The sequence below is a fragment of the Felis catus genome, chromosome B1 (genome assembly GCF_018350175.1).
Source record: "Felis catus isolate Fca126 chromosome B1, F.catus_Fca126_mat1.0, whole genome shotgun sequence".
Classification (NCBI taxonomy): domain Eukaryota; kingdom Metazoa; phylum Chordata; class Mammalia; order Carnivora; family Felidae; genus Felis; species Felis catus.
The window spans coordinates 102,419,562-102,440,770 of record NC_058371.1 but is presented as its reverse complement, the minus strand read 5'-3'; the positions used below and the strand labels follow the sequence as shown (position 1 = coordinate 102,440,770).

General features: G+C 37.7%; 1 protein-coding gene across 1 annotated transcript in view; it reads right to left on the bottom strand.

The window, feature by feature from the left end:
- Positions 1 to 4,108: 4,108 nt before the first annotated feature.
- The window catches only part of ANXA5 (annexin A5), a 30,152-nt gene continuing 13,051 nt past the window's right edge, over positions 4,109 to 21,209 (bottom strand). The window contains exons 4-13 of the mRNA XM_006930883.5: positions 20,558 to 20,652; positions 19,312 to 19,425; positions 17,359 to 17,449; positions 15,437 to 15,516; positions 14,990 to 15,046; positions 8,984 to 9,077; positions 7,762 to 7,857; positions 6,176 to 6,234; positions 5,841 to 5,963; positions 4,109 to 4,643 (exon numbers count right to left, since the gene is read on the bottom strand). Of these exons, the coding sequence (XP_006930945.1) occupies positions 4,581 to 4,643; positions 5,841 to 5,963; positions 6,176 to 6,234; positions 7,762 to 7,857; positions 8,984 to 9,077; positions 14,990 to 15,046; positions 15,437 to 15,516; positions 17,359 to 17,449; positions 19,312 to 19,425; positions 20,558 to 20,652 (872 nt within the window). The 3' untranslated portion in view covers positions 4,109 to 4,580. The remainder of the gene's footprint in view (positions 4,644 to 5,840; positions 5,964 to 6,175; positions 6,235 to 7,761; positions 7,858 to 8,983; positions 9,078 to 14,989; positions 15,047 to 15,436; positions 15,517 to 17,358; positions 17,450 to 19,311; positions 19,426 to 20,557; positions 20,653 to 21,209) is intronic.

Genomic DNA, 21,209 nt, shown 5'->3' with positions numbered 1-21,209 from the left:
TCTGATAGTAGCAGGAATTGCAACAGGAATAGAAACCGCAATAGGAGGCATAGGTTCATCTGTAGGACTATACCACAGACTATCTCAAGAGATAAATGAAGACGTGGAATGGGTGGCAGATTCTCTGGTAACCTTACAAAGCCAAATAAACTCTCTTTGGAGGGTGGCAGTGACCCTCCAAAATAGGCAAGTCCCTCTATCTCCTCACTTCAGAAAAAGGAGGGACTTGCATCTTTCTGAGGGAGGAATGTTGCTATTTCGTAAACCAGTCAGGAATAGTTACAACTACGGTTAAGGAACCCAAGGAAAGAATTCAACGTAGACAACAGGAAAGTATCAATCAATGGAAAGGATGGGATCTCACGGATTGGGCATCCTGGCTTCCTGCCCTGGCAGGGCCCCTCCTCTCCATAATTTTACTTGTATCCATCAGCCCCTGTATACTGAATGCCCTGGTATGTTTTATTGAAAACATTTTGGTGTTGCTCACCAAACTACTGCATGTATGTTAGCCTTCCGAGAGCACCAACCTGTAAAACTGAAAGGTGATGCCTTCTAAAAGTTTTTTTAAAAGGCATCAAAGGGGGAATGTTGGAGAAGTGAATAAAGTATGCCAAAGATGGCCGACGAGGCTAAAACAGACTCTAGTCTCTAGTGTAGAGACCCCTCCTCCGGGTTCTTCTTCCTTTGTTTGCTGTGTGCACAAAAACCCCCACAGATATGGAAGCTGACGACTATAAATTACCCTCCCCACTTGCACTCGGCGCTCAGACCTTTGGAGAAACAGTCTCCTCTGAGCCCACTGGTGTTAAATAAATCTCTGATCCACCAAGATCTCTGAGTGCCGCTAGGTTTTTCTGGCAGCATTCCAGCCTGGTTCTGTAACATGAGGAGCAGGTTTGCAAATGAACACACATCCTAAAGGCTGACTGTAATCCTCTCCAAAGACCAGTCTTCTCATTCTCCCCTTGTGTGACCCAGATCGCCAGTGTCCCTCAGAGAGGAGTTGCACACGTGTCTGGTGCCTGCTTTTAAGGCTGCCACCCAGGAGACACCCTTTGGTCACCTGGCTCTAGGGACCAGCAGGGCTTGCATTCGTGGGTCCCAGGAGACTGGGACAAAGGGAGCGATGGTGCACGACTGGCGACCACACCCAAACGCAGAGACACTAGACCGAAACACACCCCCAGGCTTTTTGTTAAAGAAGCCTATTTGCTTGTCTTGGAGCTTCAGCCTGAGGGGCAGGCTTCTGGTTTAACACACACCTAGGGGCCTGCTGAAGTGCTCTCCAGTGACAGAGGCCAGTGGGCACTATCATTGCAGCTCCCCTGCCTTGCTGTGGTTCACTGGGACTCCTGGATGGGAGCTTGTGCACTCGTCTGATTTTTACAGCTGCCACCCAGGGGACACCTCCCAATTACCTGGTTCTAGTAGTCGGCATGGCTTGTGCTCATGGCTGAAGGGCTGTTACAAATGGTGAAGTAGTTCTTACCCAGCCACCCACCCCAGGGCATAGCACAGAGACAGCGGAGTGAATAGTGCCCAGTCTTTCTGTGAAAGAAGCCTATTAGCTTATCTTCATAGCTGGGGCCTAACAAGTAGGATTCTCTCTTTTTTTTTTTAATTCATTTTTGAGAGACAGAGAAACAGAATATGAGCAGGGGAGGGGCAGAGAGAGAGGGAGACACAGAATCCCAAGCAAGCTCCAGGCTCCGAGCTGTCAGCACAGCGCCCGATGCTGGGCCCCGTGCAGGGCTCGAACTCACGAGCCGTGAGATCATGACCTGAGCCACTAAACTGGCTGAGCCATGCAGGCACCCCATAAGGGGTAGGATTCTAATCAAAAATACACCTAGAGGCTGACTGAAATTCTCTCCACAAACCAGGGAGGCTGGCAGGTGCCATCTTCATTCCCTCCCTTGCCCCACTCCATGTTCCTGGTGTCCAAGAAAGGAGTTTGTGTAGATGTATGGTGCACCGGCTTTTGTGACTACTGCCAGAGGACACGTCCCTTGATAGCCTGGCTCTGGAGGCCTGGAGGGCTCTGTTCACCAGTTCAGTGAGAGTGTACCACACTAAGAAACAGTTCTTAACTGGCCGTCACCCTAGGACTCAGCGTAGAGAAAGCAAACCGAAATGCCCATCTCTCAGTCTTCCCCTAAAAAGGGGATTTTTACATGCTTTAAAAGCTTCTGCCTGAGAATCTGGATTCCAATTAGCCTGAATCTAGGTAATGACTGAGATTCACCCCCACCACCCTTTAGGACCCTAAATGGTCTTGGTGCACCTTCAACTCCTGGGAGCCACTAAGAATAAAAGTAGGCTGCTTGAACAATTACAAAGATTTGAGAGACAAGTCCATATTCATTGCAGAATTATTGACAAATTGCGAAGACCCGGAAGCAACCTAATTTCCATCAGTGGATGAATGGATAAAGAAAATGTGATATATATAGACAGCACACTATTATTCAGCCATAGAAAAGAAGGAAATCTTGTCATCGGTGACAACATAAATGAAACTTGAGGACATTATGCTAAGTGAAATAAGTCAGAGAAAAGATAAACACTCTATGACTTCTATGACATGTGGAATCCAAAAAATGACAACAAAAAAACAAAGTTATGGAAAAAGAGATCAGGTTTGTGGTTACCAGAAGTGGGGAATGGGGAACGGGGTAATTGGGTGAAAGTGGTCAAAAGGTACACACTTCTAGTTATAAGATATAAGTACTGGGGATATAATGTACAACACTTACCACTGTGTGATCTCACATATTTGAAAGTTAAGAGATCCTAAGAATTATCATCAAGGAGAAAACTTTTTTTTAATTTATATGAGATGATGGATGTTAACTAAATGTATTATGGTAATCCTTTTGCAATATATATGTAAGTCAACTCATTATGCTGTATACTTTAAACTTACACAGTGATGTATGTCAATTATACCCGAATAAAACTGGAAAAAAAATATGTAGGCAATTGATTCTCAGCTTGGCTCTGCATCAGAATTGCTTATGGAAAAAAAAAAAAAGCAATGTTATATGTACATATAATTTTTAAGGCTCCATGGTTATTCTGATTAGCAGCCAAGGTTGTGACAAGAACAAATTACTACTTAAAAATTTTCAAAGGGAGAGCAGTCCACTTATAAAAATGTCTTATTATTAGCAATCACATGCTTTAAAAAAATGCTTACCTAAGGGTGTCAGTGCAAAAAAGGAAACTGACACCAATTCAAGAAGCAGTTTGAAAGCAGAAAACTGAAAGGTAAATATTATAAGAAAGAAAGAAACTGCTTCTTTCTAACAGATGTTGCCTGCTTTTTTATCTCAAAGAAGGTAGCAGATGAAAATAGGAAAAACAAGTTAATAATAGGAAAGAGAAAAGTATGCTCTGAATTTTTAGGTTGTTTTATTTTATTTTAATTTTTAGGCTGTTTTAAAATAGCTTTTCTACTAAGCAACTAGCATCCTAAGCATCACCTTAATTGATGCTACATACGCTATAAATCAATCAGAGACCCCTTAACCTCTCTCTCGTTCCACATGCAGAGGGATGCAGCTGCAATTCACGTTTATCACCCAAAAGTCAACTGCAAATTCAGCTGTCAGGTGACACCATTGCCAATGACTAGCTTGGAAAAAGATATCATTGCTGATGGTATTATGCTCAGTGAAACAAGTCAGAGAGAGAAAGTCAAATACCATATCATTTCACTCATATGTGGAATCTAAAAAACAAATGAATAAACAAAGAAACAAAAAGCAGCACCAGACCTTAAGTACAGAGAACAAACTGATGGTTACCAGAAAGGAGAAGGACAAAGGGATGGGCAAAATGGGTGAAGGGGAGAGGGAGATACAGACTTCCAGTGATGGAATGAAGAAGTCATAGGAATAAAAGGCACAGCATAGGGAATATAGTCATTGGTTTTGTAATAGCGCTCTATGCTAACAGTAGTAGCTACATGTGTGGTGAGCACAGCATGACCTGTAGAGTTGCTGAATCACCATGTTGTACACCTGAAACTAATGTAACATTGTACCAACCATACTCAAATAAAAATAATTTTTAAAAAATTTTTCTGAACACATACAGATAATTCAGGAGGAAGGAAATGTTTATTTTTCATTAATCTTTTGAATGCAATCTTTTGAATTAAACCAGGTTTAATTTAGTAGCAAACTTGATTAGTAACACTTCCAGGAGTTCATATTTCAAGGCTAGAGTTCCGATTAAGGAAATACGGTTATCATTTTAATATAAATGAAGTTTTTTAAAAAGGCTAAAAGCAGTCTCATCTTTTAAAAGAAAGTATAAATGACACAGACTTTAGACTTTAGTAACATAAGTACACTTGAGTACTATAATAAACAAAGAGAAAGATCTTAACTGAATATCAGAAAGAAGCACCACTATTTTTCTTCTGCAACATGTATGTTTTGGTCATTAGCATACTAGTATGAATAAGGCAATGTGTCAAGCACCGGCATACAGAAAGTGCAGTGAGATGTGAAGGAAGGTCATGGCGGCGGTGGCAGGCACGGCACAGGAATCTCTTTCCAGCTGGTACCTCAGTCATCTTCTCCCCCACACAGCAGCAAGAGGGCTTTCTTATAGTCCCCAGACGTATCACCCTGAAACCCAAATGTACTCCGTTAAGCTCTGTGAGTCACAGAAGCCTCAGAAAATAAAAAACTAAATGTCTGGCAAAAAGTTTTATTCATGTGACTTTTCTCTCAAGTGGATAATCTCTGTGTATGTGACTTTCACATCAGGAATGTTATACCAGGAGTTTCCTACCAATGTAACATATGTTTAATTTCTAATTGCACCTCTTAAAGGCACAGCTCTAAGACAATGAAGTACGCTCTTCTTCAGTTAGTAATACAGAGAACAAGGAAGATTTTACAATGATATTCAAATCAAGGTTTCTAAACCTCTAAGTTTCTATCATATACTATGTGTCTGGCTAAGGGAGGCAATCCTGGGACTGTGTGGCTGTTATGTCTTTGCTTCAAAGACAGAGGAGCAGGATAAGCTTTACCTCTGCTTATCTCATATACAGATATGTAGGATAAATTAATCTTTCAAGCTCAGAGTGCATGCAAGAACTCTCCAGGGTCCTTCAACCCAGCCACACCATACACACACACACACACACACACACACACACACACACACACACACACAGTTCAAAGCTTGCTCAGTTGAGATCCTGCTTTGCATATGGCCCACTTTCCCCTTTATTAAAAGAAAGAAAGAAGAGAGAGTGAAAAGAGAGAAAGGAAAGAAAGTCAAAAGGCCTTAAGCCAACTTTAAATTTAGGCCACAGTCTCCCTTGCTTTTAAAGAGACAAAAATGATAGTAATACCCAAGCTCTTTACTTATTTCTGATATAACCTGGTTGGTTCTTTCCTGAACTATGAACCAATACCACAGACAAGCTGATAACAGAAAATAAAGAAAGGAAAGTCTGATATGGGAGGAAGGAGGAACTAATAAAGACAGCTGGAACTGATAAAAGAGAGAAAGAACAAACACCTTATCATCAGGGGCAGGGGTTGGGTTTGTTGAGTCATCTGTCACCACTACTAAATAATGCTGCTAGGCTCACCAAAAGCCTCAAGCCTTACCAAGAGCCAATCTTTCACTTGGGAGCCATCATCCAGACTTTAGGAAACATTATGCCAAGTTTCATAAGTCATAGCTCTAATCACACGACTAAAATTGTAAACTTTAAGCAAGAACTGGGTTCTCTCATCCATGTCTTACCTGCTGTCTATTGGTCTGCTCTGGATTTCTGAACATAATTTAAAGAAAGATTCTACTACCTTAATCATGGAATAAAGAGAGGTGGCAAAATTCTTCCGGAACTCCTTCCTAATGTTAAACAAATCAATCTCGCTCCTGGACACCACGACTCTGATGAGGGTATGATCATCTGTCCCAGCTCCCTTTAATAAGGAAAGAGAGGCACACTGTTTAAAAATGTCAAATATGGCATCAAACTCTCCTGAGTTAGGATGAATCAATAAAGTAAAACAATTTGGTAGCATGTTTTAAGGGGAATAAAAAAACCCAAAGTCTATCATTTAAATCATAATAATATGCAAAGATAACTAGAAAGATAAATTAATTAGATGGAAGATTCCAGGTATGCACTTACCTTCATAGCATAGTAGAGGGTTTCTGCAAGGTAGGCAGGTATGCTACGAATAGATTTCACTAAGAAAATAAATAATACAATGGTCAGATGCTATTCTGATAGGAAAAGAATTAATTAAAAACCAAAAGTTGCTTCATGCTTATTGCTCTACTTATTTACAAATATAAAAGTAACATAGGTTAAAAAACTGCTCATTTGCAAGCTGATCTGATCTCCTTGTTCGCCAAGTATTTTCTTAGCAACTGGGTTGAGATTTACTTAAAGTTCTGAGTTCTACATAGAAAGGTGTGTAGGACAGGGCACGTGAGTTTTTCAACTCCCCTTTGTTCTATGAGTACCTGTCTGCTATCACAGTTTGGGTGGCCTGGGCTATTACCCACAACTTTCTTCATCTTCAATAAATTATACAGGCATCCTAGAAGTTTTAAATCCAACACATTCAAGCAAATAACACAAGGTAACCACTCTATCTAATCTTCGACAAATCTTAGACTATCTTTCTATAGTCTTAACCTAGGTATTCTCTCCATATTCTTTAATATCCATGATTTACATAGAGCAGCATGAGACTTACCCAACTCAGTAGAAACACCCAGATAAACGGATAAGAGAAAAAGAGTATCTTCCCTGAACATATATGTATCTACTCTGTTTCAGGGCTGCTCAGACCTCAGTTGGCTCCACTTCAGAAACTATCCATATGAAAATTTCTTAATATACAGAAATAACAATCCATGAATTGGGGGTTGTGGAGTTATTCTCTCTTTTCCAACACTTAAACAAAACAGCCACCAGTAACTAAAAATGTCATTATGTCAAATCTATTGTAATTATGAAGGGGCTGTCTAAAAGTTTTCTTTTAAAATTCATTAACTGCGGAAGTCAAATCAAAGGCTACTATTAGTGGTGGTTCATGAACGTCATTAGCTTATTCTCCAGACAACAGCACAGAACTTGAGATCAATGCCAAGTACTCAGAACAAACAACAGACAGGTTCACTCCAAACCCATATGAAAACTAGGGCCACTGGGAGCTCACAAACTAGATTCTCCCTGGATTTAGAGAGTATATACAAACTCAGTTCTTCAATGTTTCTAGATCATTCTGAATATTTAGCTGAAACCAATTTCTAAATTAATTTGAAAATAACCATTATTATATCTTCCATCATACAAAAGATACTTTTTCTAACTCAGATTCCAATATCTCAGTCAGCCTCAAAGTTGTGAGGACAGTATTCAAAAGAATACTAAAATTCACAAGAATCTGAAATATTTAAAAGCCTCTGAGATAATGCTCACACTTCAGATTCATAATAAAATAGTCATATTTTTAATGCAGCTTCAAAATGACTTTCAAACAATTGTTTCAGTATTTCCATGGGTTTAGATGAACTAACCAGATTAATTCATTTCCAACATCAAAACAGACTTTGAATTGGAAATTGAGGAGTTTGCTTCACCCAAATATCATAAGACCTTCTTTTCATAAAGAAAGAAGTGGTTCTTTTCAGATACACCTTCAATTGAATAAATGCTTTAGCTCTTAACACCATAAATTTTATATACATTGTAAAACTACCTACCAACAGCAAGGAGTAGTTGCTCCAAATTACCAGAAGTCTCTCGGTCAATAGTTTCCTCAATTTGGAATCCTGATATAGTCATGTATTTATCAAACACTATAAGAAAGGAAAATAATTTCTTAATCATGTAAAGATCGTTCTGCAAGGAAAGAAGGTATTTACTCCAAGCACGTATTGTTCTACTGAACACAAATCTCCCCTTTTTCCTTGCTGACAGAACCTGGACTTTGTTGTAGAGCCTCAATATGGCAAGCCCTCAACAACGGATTATAAATGTTCTTTGTTCACTGATTTCCTGGCCTCTACTTACTAGTTACAACCAATGAGACCCAAAGGTAAATCTGCTGGAGAGGATTCTGAGAAATTTTTCTTTCCTTATTAAAAAGTGATAAACAGGGGCCCCTGGGTGGCTCAGTTGGTTAAACATCCAACTTGGGCTCAGGTCATGATCTCATGGTTCATGAGTTCGAGCCCCACGTCAGGCTCTGTGCTGACAGCTCAGAGCCCACTTCAGATCCTCAGTCCTCTCTCTCTCTGCCCCTCCCCTGCTTGTGCTCTGCTCATGCTTTCTGTCTCTAAAAAATAAACATTGAAAAAAAAAATTTGTTTTAAGTGATAAACAGGTATGATTGGTTTGTCCCTTTTTTCTTGCTATTAAAGTGGTTGATAAATTTGGAGCTTCAGTAGCCATCCTGTGACAATGAGGTACAGAGCATGAGAAAGAAAACCCCAAAATACCAAGGACAGTGGTGCAGAAAAACAAAAAGAGCCCAGATCTTGCCAAATCAGCCAAGGAATGCTACCTACAGAAAAGCCAATTTTTAAAGCCCCGATTAGTAAGGCCACTGAACTCATTCCCACTTGATACCACAAGAACTGATGAATGTCTGGAGATGAGGTCATGCATCCCACTACTTAGGAGGAAATACTGAAGTGAACCACACACAGCTCAGTGATTTGTGACAATGAGAGTGACAATCTAGAGGCCTAGCTCCCTCCTCACCCTCTGATTGCAAAGGGGGAACTAAGGATCTCTAGTTCTGTAAACACAAGAGCAGCAAAGAGAATTGTGAGATTTCTCATGGCTACCAAAAGGAAGAAATACAAAAACTGATTCACTCAGTAAGTGTCTGTTAAACAGTACATATTTTGGCACACTGGCTCCTGTACTTTCAAAATTAACCAAAGTACCAGCAGCATACACATTTTTTTTTTCACTCACCCCTTCTCAAATGAGACACACTTCGTGTTCCAAAGATGGTGATAAACTTTTCTTCATCTGTCCCCCATTTCAGTTCTCCAGCTTGAAACAAAGCCTGTGAAAATTTCAACCTCAATTAGTATATTGTCCCTCCCTCTCATCTCCAGGTTCTGATTCATACCTGTGTTTTATTCCCTGTACGTTAATGTGCCTGATTCACCATCTTACACTTTTCATTTCTGTTTCCTAAACTCAATGAGGTGAGTATGGAGCTACTTTGGAGCTTGCCACTGAACTGTGCCACAGATTAGTGAGTCAAAGGAATAAAGCACAACAATGGGGCAAGGTTAAATGGTCTCAAAATGTCTACCATGCTGTGTCTTTCAGGGGCAATGGTGTGGTTGGCAGAAATTTCTGATCACTTCACTCTTGACACATCCACTTACAGACTGGGAAAGAATTTAACTAGAAGCTAAATGGTCTACGTTTTCTGTTTTGCTTACTCAGCAGCTATTCAGGAACACATGATAAAAAAATAAACTCCATATTTTCCCTTTTCAACTGCAGTTTAACCAAAACTAGCTACAAAGAGCTTTCACATTTCTAAAAGATCACAATGGGGGTGGGGGGTGAGCCTGGGTTGCTCATTCAGTTAAGTGTCCGACTCTTGAATTCAGCTCAGGTCATGATCTCAGCATTCGTGGGTTCAAGCCCCAGGTCGGGCTCTGCACTGAAAGCATGGGGCCTGCTTGGGATTCTCTGCCTCTCTCTCTCTCAAAAATAAACAAATGCACATTTAAAAAATAAAATAAAAATAAAAGATCACAATGACTTTTTAAAAGGTTGGGGGTAGATCACAACACTTGGCATACAGCAGGCAATTAACATATACTTGTTGAATAGTTTGTCCAGATTTACTTCTTAAATGGAGACTATATGGTTTTTAGTATTCATATAATTGCTAAAAAAATAAAATAAACTTATATATAAACCTCATCATTAAACCTGATCCCACTTACTGAGATGTGGATAATTTATTAAAACCCAACGCATCAATCTTTAAAATGTCTATACTACCCTTTTATTCATTTCCAGGTAAGGTATACCTATTAAGCCAAGACAAATGCAATTTGCTGAGCCTTCAGCTGCCTTTATGCTCACAGGTGGCATACCACATAAGGACAGAAGGTGATGAGATCACAGCACGTGTTTAGATGTAGAAATTTTGATCATAGTGTGTTTAAAAATGTAGATTATGGTGAGATAGATCTAGTTTTTTGTTATATTTCCAGGAAATTTAAAAAAATGAGTCACATCTTTACACTCAATTTTGAAAATGATTTATTTTAATGATAAAAATAAATAATACCAATCCTGGTCATGCGAGCATGTTCTTCAGAACTGAAAAGAGTTACAACGAAAGTTGTGCAAGTATCTAAATTTTAGAACTACATCATGGTGTTATAGACCTGTCTTAAAATAACTTTTAAACCTAATTACAAAAATAACACATGTTCACTGAGAAATTTTATATAACAAAAGAAAAAAAACAAATAAGAAAAAAAATTACCATGAATGCCAATATCCTAAAGATATCGGTTACTACCTCTACAACGTTTTCTACACATAGATAAGATATACATACACATTGACACCTAAAAGAGGGGGTGCATTCTACACAATCCTGCAAGCATTACTGAAGCACTCCTTTCTGAACAACTATTTCATATTTCTAGAAATTTTCTCTAGCAGGTATGGCAGAGTTAGGCCTGTAATATGGAAATAATTTGCAAAATGGCTATTTAAAATCTCTTGGAGTGCCTGGGTGGCTCAGTTGATAAAGTGTCCGACTTCAGCTCAGGTCATGATCTCACAGTTTGTGAGTTTGAGCCTCACATCAGGCCCTGTGCTGACAACCCAGAGCCTGGAGCCTGTTTCAGATTCCGTGTGCCCTTCTCTCTCTGCTCCTCCCCTTCTCACACTCTGTCTCTCTCTCTCTCAAAAATAAGTAACATTAAAAAAAAATAACTAGAATCTCTTAATTTTCTTAAAAGAATTATGTTTTAGATCAATACATATTCTAAAACTACTGAGTAAATCATATGCAGTAATGATAATCTTTACATGGAATAATGATTTTAAAAAAAGGTTTTTTAATGTTTATTTATTTTTGAGAGAGAAAGAGAGAGAGAGAGAGCACAAGCAGAGAAGGGGCAGAGAGAGAGAGAGAGGGAGACACAGAATCCGAAGCAGGGTCCAGGCTCCAAGCTGTCAGCATTAGAGCCCAACGCAGGGCTCGAACTCAGGAGCCATGAGATCATGACCTGAGCTGAAGTCAGATGCTCTACTGACTGAGCCACCCAGGCGCCCTGGAACAATGATTTTTTAAAGTTTTGGTTTTGTCTTGTTTGAATGTAAGAGTCCTTTCTTCTAAATGAGGATGGCAAATATCCACAGAGCTGCTCTGGATGAAGGACCCTCATACCTTTTCATCCTCTCCTCTTCTCTCAGAGTGGGCTTTACAGTTTAGCTAAGTTTGATAACCCCTGGTTCAGTGCAAAGGTTTTAGAGTCAAAAAGATTTGGTCCTTGTCCTTATCTGTGAGATCTTAGATGAGTTACTTAATCTCTTCTTGAGTCTCAGTGTTTTCACCTACAGAGTAGGAATAATATTTCTACAGAGGCGTTAATGCAGATTATGTTAACTTATATAATGACTACATCAAATAGTATCAGGTCATCAAAAGCAGATACTCCGTAAACATTGATTCCTTCTCCTTCCCCTCTCTTCCCCCTCCTTCCCCTAAGAGCATAGCTTTTTCTCTATGAGCATGAAACAAGAATTCAGAGTGGGGGGTGGGGGGAAGAGGTAAAATCAGTTTAAAGCATTAAAAATGTAAGAGAGTAGATTATCTACAAAATGTTAATTTCCCAGGTGAATGACTCACTGTGACTTATCAAATTCCTGAAACAGAATGAATCCTCTTAGCGCCAGGTATCGGTAGAGAAAAAATTCAAAAGCTTATAAAAGGGCCAAGTGCCCTTTGTTTGTCTCAGCTTACTCTCAATTAAGAAATCTTAAATTCCCATTAGTGAGAACAGTCCAGCTGGCCTTGCTACAAGAATTAGGTGTGTTCTGTTTCCTAAGGATGAAAGGATAATTATTTTTAACAGGCTGAATTAGTTAATGATAATACATTTCAAAGAATCAAAAACTGGGGTGCTTGGGTAGGTCAGGTGGTTAAGCATGGGACTCTTAATTTTCGCTCAGGTCATGATTTCCTGGTTCACGAGATTGAGCCCCCTATCAGGCTCTGTGCTGACAGCATGGAGCCTGCTTGGGATTGTCTCTCGCTTCTTCTCTCTCTGCCCCTCCCTGCTCATGCTCCTTCTCTGTCTCAAAATAAATAAATTAAAAAAAAAAAAAAATAGAATCAAAGACTGATGGCCCGTATAGCATGTTCTATGTTGTTCCTAATCACCGAAAGTGTAAAGAAAACCTGGATTCTATTTCAGGGATATTTTAAAGTAACTTCATAAGACAGTTTTCGGAGGTATAAAGTTTCCCCTTCAGGGTTCTGAATGGTCATATCTTCTGCACAGCAGTTAAGTGACACCTATATAGACCTGGTACTCAAAATGTGGTCCCAGAACCACAGAGGTATCACCTGAGAGCTTGTTAGGAATACAGAATCCCAGGCTCCACCCAGACCTACTGAATCAGAATGTTTTAAGGACATCCCCAGGTGATTCACATGCACTTAAAAGTTCAAGAAGCAATGCTATACACTGAGTACTCTGAGGAGAGAAATCAATGAAATTGAGGTAAAAATGCACTGTTTCCACTCCCTAGCCTCACACTGCAGCAATGCTCTCATTACATCACCAGCTATGCTGAGAAATCAGCCTACAGCCAATGTAAGACTCACTGCATTCATCTGAGACTACTAGAGTTGGCTTCTTCCACAGTGACCACTAAAAAGCATCTAGCACTCCTACTCTTGAGAGTAGGAGTATGAGAATCACATTGTTTCCTACAAAACCCACAAATAATTAATGCTTGGAAAGCAATAAGGTCATTTCTAACAGTCAGGAGTACAGGTTTGAAGGGATGACTAGAGCTTTCTCCTCAAGGAGCCAAATTTCTTCCTTCAAGAATGCAGAGTTAAGCTAGACCTGTGCTTCAAATCTATATTTAATAAACCTTTTACATGGTACAGGAATCAAGGGAGAGGAACTAACAGGTAAAAACACAGACTGTTGTCTAGTTGAAAGAGAAAGAGCTTGAGGGTTAGACTGGCACAGGTATGAATCCAGCTCCACTAGTCAGTGGGAACCATGGGATTGATTCTCAAATCCCTGAGCCTTGGTTTCCTTATGGATAAGAGGAAAATTATCCCCTCTACTTCACAATTACGTACTAATCCATTCACCAGTTATATACTGAATGCCTACTAAATGCTAGATCCAGAGGATACAAACCAAACTGACAGCTCAGAATGCCCTGGGTAAGCAGACAAGTGAATAGGCAGCTTCAATATAAGTTGGGAGATTCTACAGTCTTTCCTAAGGGCACCTGACATACACTTGGAGGGGTCAGGCAGGGAGACCTGAAAAGTAGCTAACCTGAAGACTGCCTCCTGAAGAGGAAATAGTCAGGTGAATGGGTGGAGGAAGGGGCAGGTGGAGAAAGAAAGCAAGAGAGGCTGGAGGCATAAGAAAGCACGGGATAACAAAGAGGCTTATAAACCATATTTAGGGCTTGAACTTTACTCTGAAGATAATGGATCCACTGAAGTTTTAATGTTTTATATAGGGCTGTGACACAATAGGTTTGCATTTTATGGAGGACAGACAGTAAGGGAAGCATCAAATACTGCATAGATAGTCCTCAGTAAATGATCATTTGCTTTCCTTCTGTCTCCAGCTAGACAAAAAGATGCTAACATTCCAAAGCCATTACAAAATCAACCCACCCAAAAGAATACTAACGCCTTCTCTATCCCATTACCAAAGTCAGATTACACATCCAATGGTTGTTTCACAGAGAAGTCAACTGGAGGAGTGAATATGACCCTTCCTTTTTCAATGGTGTAGGACCAACAATCAGAATTGTATATTGAAACATGTGACCAGAGAGACAGAACTATGGTATATGATTCTAGGAATGCAAATAATTCTTTCATTACCAATTTCCAGTTTTCTAGTCTCATGTTTCAAAAATTTCCTAACACTATTTCCTACATTTAATTACTTATGTTTTTTTTAAGTTTTTTATTTTAATTCCAGTATAGTTATCATGCAGTGTTATATCAGTTTCAGGTGTACAATATAGTGATTCAATAATCCTGTATATTACTCAGTGCTCATCATGATAAGTATACTCTTTAATCCCCTTCACCTATTTCACCCATCCTCCCACCCTCCCATTCACCTCCCCTCAGGTTACCATCAGTTTTTTTGATTACTTATTAACCACAGTAAGACTATACTGGGGTTTAAAAGCCATTTGAGTATAGAATTTCATTTGGGAGTCACAAAAGGCAGCTGACAAGACAACAATCCTATTCAGAATTCTATCAAAAGAAAGGTGGGTGAATTCCCAAGTACTACAATAACTTGTAATCTATGTATTCAGAAACCATTTATCACTAAAACACCTTATTTTCTCTTTTTTATCCTCTCCTGTCAAGACACCTACTGCCTCACTGGCAGTGGAATCAATAATACCTGTGCTTTTTGGTAAAATTATCTATTTTGTGAATTTCCATAATCACACAAAAAATACCATATCTAGGTGAAATTCACTATATGTAATTCATTTTATTTCATTTCAGTTTGGGGACAAAATATTTTACTGGCCAGATCAAAATCAGAGAAATATACTTACATGGGTCTTATGATTTATATAGGGCCCATAAATAAGATTATTTTAGATGCTATCACAATATATATTATGATTTTCCATTAGCGTGGATTCTTTTTTCATTTATATGTCATTATAAAGTCACCACATATCACATCTCACCTGAGCATCTTGTTCAACTTGTGCTTCATCAATTCTAGCATCAGGGTCTCTATTAGCCTTTAAGAGATAATATCACATTATTGAATTACATGAGCATTTTTATTCAAAAGGCAAATTGATTCCACCTGATGGTTGTGCACACAAAGCTCTTTCTCTTAGGAATAATATGATTTTAAGATACCAATTTACAATATTTCACTCATCACACAGCAGTGTCTAAAACCAATTTGACCCTCTTGATTTTAAATCCTATGAATGAAAGAGAATAGTGATAACTTAAAAAAGCAAACAAACAAACCTGTAAGTTAGCTAGCTATTAAAAGTTTAGGTCAGATATTCTGAAACACAAACATAGGCAAGCAAGTACTAGAAATCTGTTTAACTGGATTCAGACCAGTCCAGCTTCAGATTTTTTAATCAAACTGTAAAATATTCTCCACCCAATACCTGAAGGAGAACCACCAACATCCTCTGGTAGTACCCTGAGGTATCCCCAACCACGTCATCTTCCAGGCTTGAGCCATATTCTGCAACAGAATTATTTCATACTTATTTATAGCTTCTTTCAACTAAAAAAAGATATCCTGCCCCATTAATCAAATACAAGAGACATAAAGAAATACTTGATTAGTATAAATGTTCTCTACTCCACCTCTGAGTGCTCTAAAGACTAAAGGCAAATGCTTTAGGAGTGGCTGGTAGAAAACAAATTAAAGTTTCCCAAAAGTTCTCGATTCAAGCTAAAATCCATGACTCAGCCATTTAGAAATGCTCTCAACCAATGCAGTTATGTAGACAAGCAATGGTACAGGAAAACCTACAAAACACAACTGATCATAATTTTAAACTTTGTATTGCTTTCTTTCAAATGTTTTACATAATTAGTTTCCAAAGAAGCTCTTCTATAATCTAAAATTCTGCGTTGTTTTTTTTTTTTCTTCTGGCATGGCCATTCTTTCCCCTAATAAGATATTTTTCCTCTACAGCAAATAAGGTTAATAGCAGTGATATTTTAAAACATGCCCCTTCCTGCCTCTATTTCCAGTTATTTAACATAATGCCATAGTAAAGAGGAGAACTGGTATCTACAAAAGTCTACAAGCCCTTTTCACTAACTTTCAAACAGCTGCTATTGAAGGCAGCTCAAAGACACTTAAATACTTAATCATTATCTGAAAGCAGACAAACGTTAAAAGCTTGGCACTATTTCTAAAGGTCTAAAAGCTCTAGGGGTGCTTGGGTGGCTCAGTCAGTTAAGCATCTGACTTCAGCTCAGGTCATGATCTCACAGCTGTGAGTTCGAGCCCTGCGACAGGCTCTGTGCCAACAGCTCAGAGCCTGGAGCCTGCTTCAGATTCTGTGTCTCCCTCTCTCTCTGCCCCTCCTCTGCTCACTCTGTCTCTCTCAAAAATAAATAATAAAACATCAAAAAAAAAAAAACCCTCAAATGTGATTTTCTGCTGTTAAGATACATGTATCCCCTCTGCCTTAGTGGTTGGGACCTATCCAACTGTAAAAAGAGAAGCAGGAAAGAAATATCCAGCACTGAATAGGTAACTATTCAGTTGCTATAAATTTCACACTGTTCTGACTTGCTGAGTTACAACATAATCTCCAAGATTAATAAACTAATTCCAACATAGGGACCCATTTTCCTAGCTGAAGGCATTCATCTTGTTGGTCTGTTGACTAGGCTGACCATCTGGATAGTCTGCTCCTGCTCAGTCAGGACAAAGAGTCTGATACAGAAACTTTGAGGAGATGAGAAAAGAACACTCTACCTTTACTTTTTATTTCATTTTCTTGGTTCCATTCACATTCAGATGGAAATACAGAATATTTTTTCACACACAAAAAGGTACACCAAGGCAAAAAATTAAAATGCAGAGTATTCAAGCATTACCATTAGCTAAAATGACACGTTTACTCAAACATTTTTATCAATTCCAATTTGGACACAGTTTCTTTTCCAAAATTCCAAAAGGGCCTTTTAGAGAACTCTTAACTTCTAGTAACTTAAAACTAATTTTCTCCAGGAAGCAAACCCACATCCATCTTGAAGTTAATGTAAAAGAAAAGCAAACTGTAGGTCTCTACGCTAGTTGCAAGTTCAAAGTAAAAGTAAACTTCCATCTTCGTCAGAAAATTCTCCTAAGTACCAAAACAAATACAGGTATAGTAAAAAGCAGTCTTTTCTTCACTGAAGAAGAAAACTATCTTGAATTGTTGCTCAGTCATTCATTCATGCACCCATTCCTCTAGCCATCATGTACGGCCTGCCTCCTGTAATTGTGAAGAACTGTGCTCACTTTAGAAAAGTGAAAAAATGACAGTGGAGATGAAGAGGAAATAACATTCAAAACACTTACCTTCTTCATAGACTTGTTTTATGGCTCTCAGTTCTTCAGGTGTCCTCGAAGCAATAATTTCTGTCAGTACCTTTTCATTTGTCCCAGCTCCCTGTTTGGAAATTTATTTTTAATAGAGAAAATATGTTAATAAGATGAAAGAAATTTATTTTCTAGAATAGATGTTACCCAAATTGCATAATTACATAAATATAACATATAAACTATCCAATATCATATTCATTTCTCTGTATACAAGTTCTATTAGTTATAGAAAGAAAAAATTTCAAATTAATTTTTTCCCCAAAGACATGTTTTTCCTTTTTGGTCTAATGAAAAACAATGGTTATTGCATGTGTGTGTGTGATATATGACATGTAACAGATTCTACAAACTCGTAATCATATCAGTTTCACTCCAAATAGTTTAAAAGCACATGCGGATGAACATGAAATCAAAAAGACTAAAATAGTAAAAATGAAAATTCTACGTAAATTTACAAGGAGGAGCAGTGATACTTAAACAATCTGTACCTCAAAACATAAACCCTCTACCTCAAATTAAATTCTCAGTGGAATTTCCGAAGGGAAATTCTGTACCAAAGGAAATAATAAATGTAGCATTGCTTAGTTATTAGGAACTAGATCAGTACAAAAGAATTAAAATGTGCTTTCTGGATTTTAGGAAAATACAGTTGACCTTTGAACAATGTGGGGGTTAGGGGAAATGACCCCATCGCCAAGTCAAAAATCTGTGTATAACTTTTGACTCTCCAAAAATGTAACTTAGTAGCCTACTGTTCACTGGAAGCCTTGCTGATAACACAGAGTCGATTAACACATATTCTGTATGCTATATGAATTATATATTGTATTATTACAATAAAGTAAGCTAGAGAAAAGAAATATTAAGAAAATCATAAGGCAGAGAAAATGCATTAGCTATACTGTACTATAACAAATCAATGTATACACAGTTTAAACCTGTGTTGTTCAAAAGTCAACTCTAATTTTAATTGGTTTTCCTTTTTCTGATTATAAAAGTCGTATCTAAATTAGAAGATAAAGGAAACAATAGAGCTGAACTTAATTTTAAAAGATAGCATATTTGAGTCTTACTCTCTTTATATCTGTTTCTTTCCCAAAAACCAAGCACTGAAAAATCTACGTTTATGCTCTGGCAGAATTTCAATTACTGCTGAGATTTCAGAAGTACTCTGCAAAAAGGCCCTTTTTCAATAACTTGAGATTTTGTTTATTCCAAAAGAAGCACTATAGAAAAACAAAGAGAAAAAGCACAGAAAGCCTCCTAACTTGATAAGCCCCCTTCTTTCTTCCACTCCATCAGTAAGAATCCCTGTGCTACATTATCTCCTTGTTGTTAAATCTCACTTTGCCCATTCAAAATCTACTACCAATTGTACTATTTCCTGCGTCAAAGATCTAAACAAAGGTTTTAATGTAATCATATTTATACAATATTCCAAACATCAGTCAAGGGAATACACATTTAGTTATTTGCTACAATGAAATTATAACAAGTTTACCAGCTACTATTTTAGCATTATCCTAATTTAGTATTTAGAAGTACTACAGGAAAGAAGGAAAGGGTATTAGAAAATCTTTCCTATATGAAAATTTGCTCTGTAGCTTTATTTTTTTTAACCTAAAATCACTAACAACATTGTTATTTCATAATCAGGAATTTTTAAAACACATCTCAAAATCAGAAAACAGGCATGAAAATATAAAAAGCTATAAAAATATTAAAATTTTAAATGACCACTACTACTGAGTTAACTATACAAAAAGATTAAATGATACACTTGTAATTTTCTCCCTCCTTTTCTTCTTATTGCCTCCTACACAATTTTGTCCCCCAAGAAACCCTCACAGAAATAACTCAAAAAATGTAATTACCAACACAAAATAATATTATTCATGACAGGAATGTCCCTCTCAGTAAACATTTTACCTTAAGAGCATGCTTTAGTTCATAGGCATCATAAAGCCGAGAGGGTTTCATCAGAGCCACGATTAATTTTTCAAATTTTCCAGTCAGTTCTGATTTCAGGTCATCCAGAAGATCCTAAGTCACAGAAAATACAAATGTGCTAAACAGGCAGAAATTTTAAGGAGATTCTTCTTAAATATACAACGTAGCCCTTTGCTCTAATGAATTGTTTATATTGCCATCTCCAAGTAGAAAAAGGCACGAGTTAAACAAATCCCCATAGTTTTGAATATGCACCTTTGACCTCTGACCTAAAGCTTATGCTAAAGCAAAGCAACTTCTGTATCAAGGCATTTGTTCTTATGAGATGTTTTTCTTAACATCAATAGTTAAAAAATGAAAACTCTTAAAAAGTAGGTAGGAGATATTTTTAAAATGTTGTTCTGAGAAATGTGTATCTTTAAAAACCATTTCCCCAAAATAAAATCATAAATGCATTTTTACAAATGACAAAATCTGGCTTATCATAACTATACAAAACAATTTTTTTCTCTCAGTATCAAATAATATTTTAATACATAAGGAATTATGTTTACAATTATGCTCCTGACCACTGAGAGACAGCTGCTACTATGGAGAAATTGTGTATATAATGATGAAAACAAAAGCAGTAGTCCCTATCCATTTCAGTGTCAGCACACAGGCAACTAGAAATTATATTTAGAATACTTTTTATGTGTGTGCTTTGCATTTATTTTGCAATGAAATGATGAACACAAATTTGCAGAATAACAAAACTGTGTTTAAATAGGCAATAATTCATTTAAATAACAAATGTGATTTTTATGTTAAATTGTTAATCAAATAAGAGCATTTAAATCAATGAATTAGAAGCTCGTTCATTAAGATACCACTCCAAAAGGGAACTGAGACTGTGACACAACAAAACATACTGTAATACAGGTTCACACCTAGAAACTAGATAATAAGACAGTCCTCAGGGGGGAAGCAGAGAAGGATAGAGGCAGCTATCACCTTGGGATCCTGGGGCACTTGCCTTGCATCAAGCAAGGAAAAACAATTATGAGGATAAATTGGGTAAGCACTGTAAACCAACAGCTGATATTAAGAAACTAAAAAAAGAAAAAGGAATAGTAAAGTCAGAATAACAAAATGATGTTAACAAAAGAATACTAATAGAGTTCAAACTAGTCTTAAAATCATTGAGGGGCTCTACATTCTAACTTAGGATGAAGTGTAGTCTTACCCTGCCAAACAGAGTTTTAAAAGCTGTGGCGATTTCCTGACGTTGAGCATTGCTTCGGGATGTCAACAGAGTCAAGATGCTCTCCTCATCGGTGCCTGCAATTTATGTTCAAAAATTATATCTTGGCTCCCACACACCCACTATCTCAATAACCTTTGTGACCAGCCCCCCCGGTCACTTCCTTACCTCAAAAAACAGATTTTATTAAATAATTTATTAAACTATAAAATGTATAATTTATAACGTTATATTTTCAATATAAACTACCCCCTATGCTTGACGCATTTTTGTGAAGTAGAAAATACTCCTGAGTTGTTAAAAACTTAGTGCATTGAATTTTCTTGCAACAGATAGTTACTCAAATAATGGCTATTCACAAGGCCCAATTGTTGGGTGTTACAGGAGATTAAGAGGGGAGGAAAATAAATCCTGGTTTCAAGTTCTAATTTAGGGTAAAAAGAAAAAAGAAAACACAGAGACAACCTTGAGCTAAGGCAGAATGTGACAAATGCCTCAGGAGAGGTCTAGGTGTTAAATGGGGTTTCAAAGGAGGTTCTCATAGTCGACAGGTGGAAGGAGGTTTGGGAAAAGCTTCATGGAGAAGGTGACCCCCTAAAGAGTCTTGAAGGATGGAAGGGTTTTGTCAGGCAGT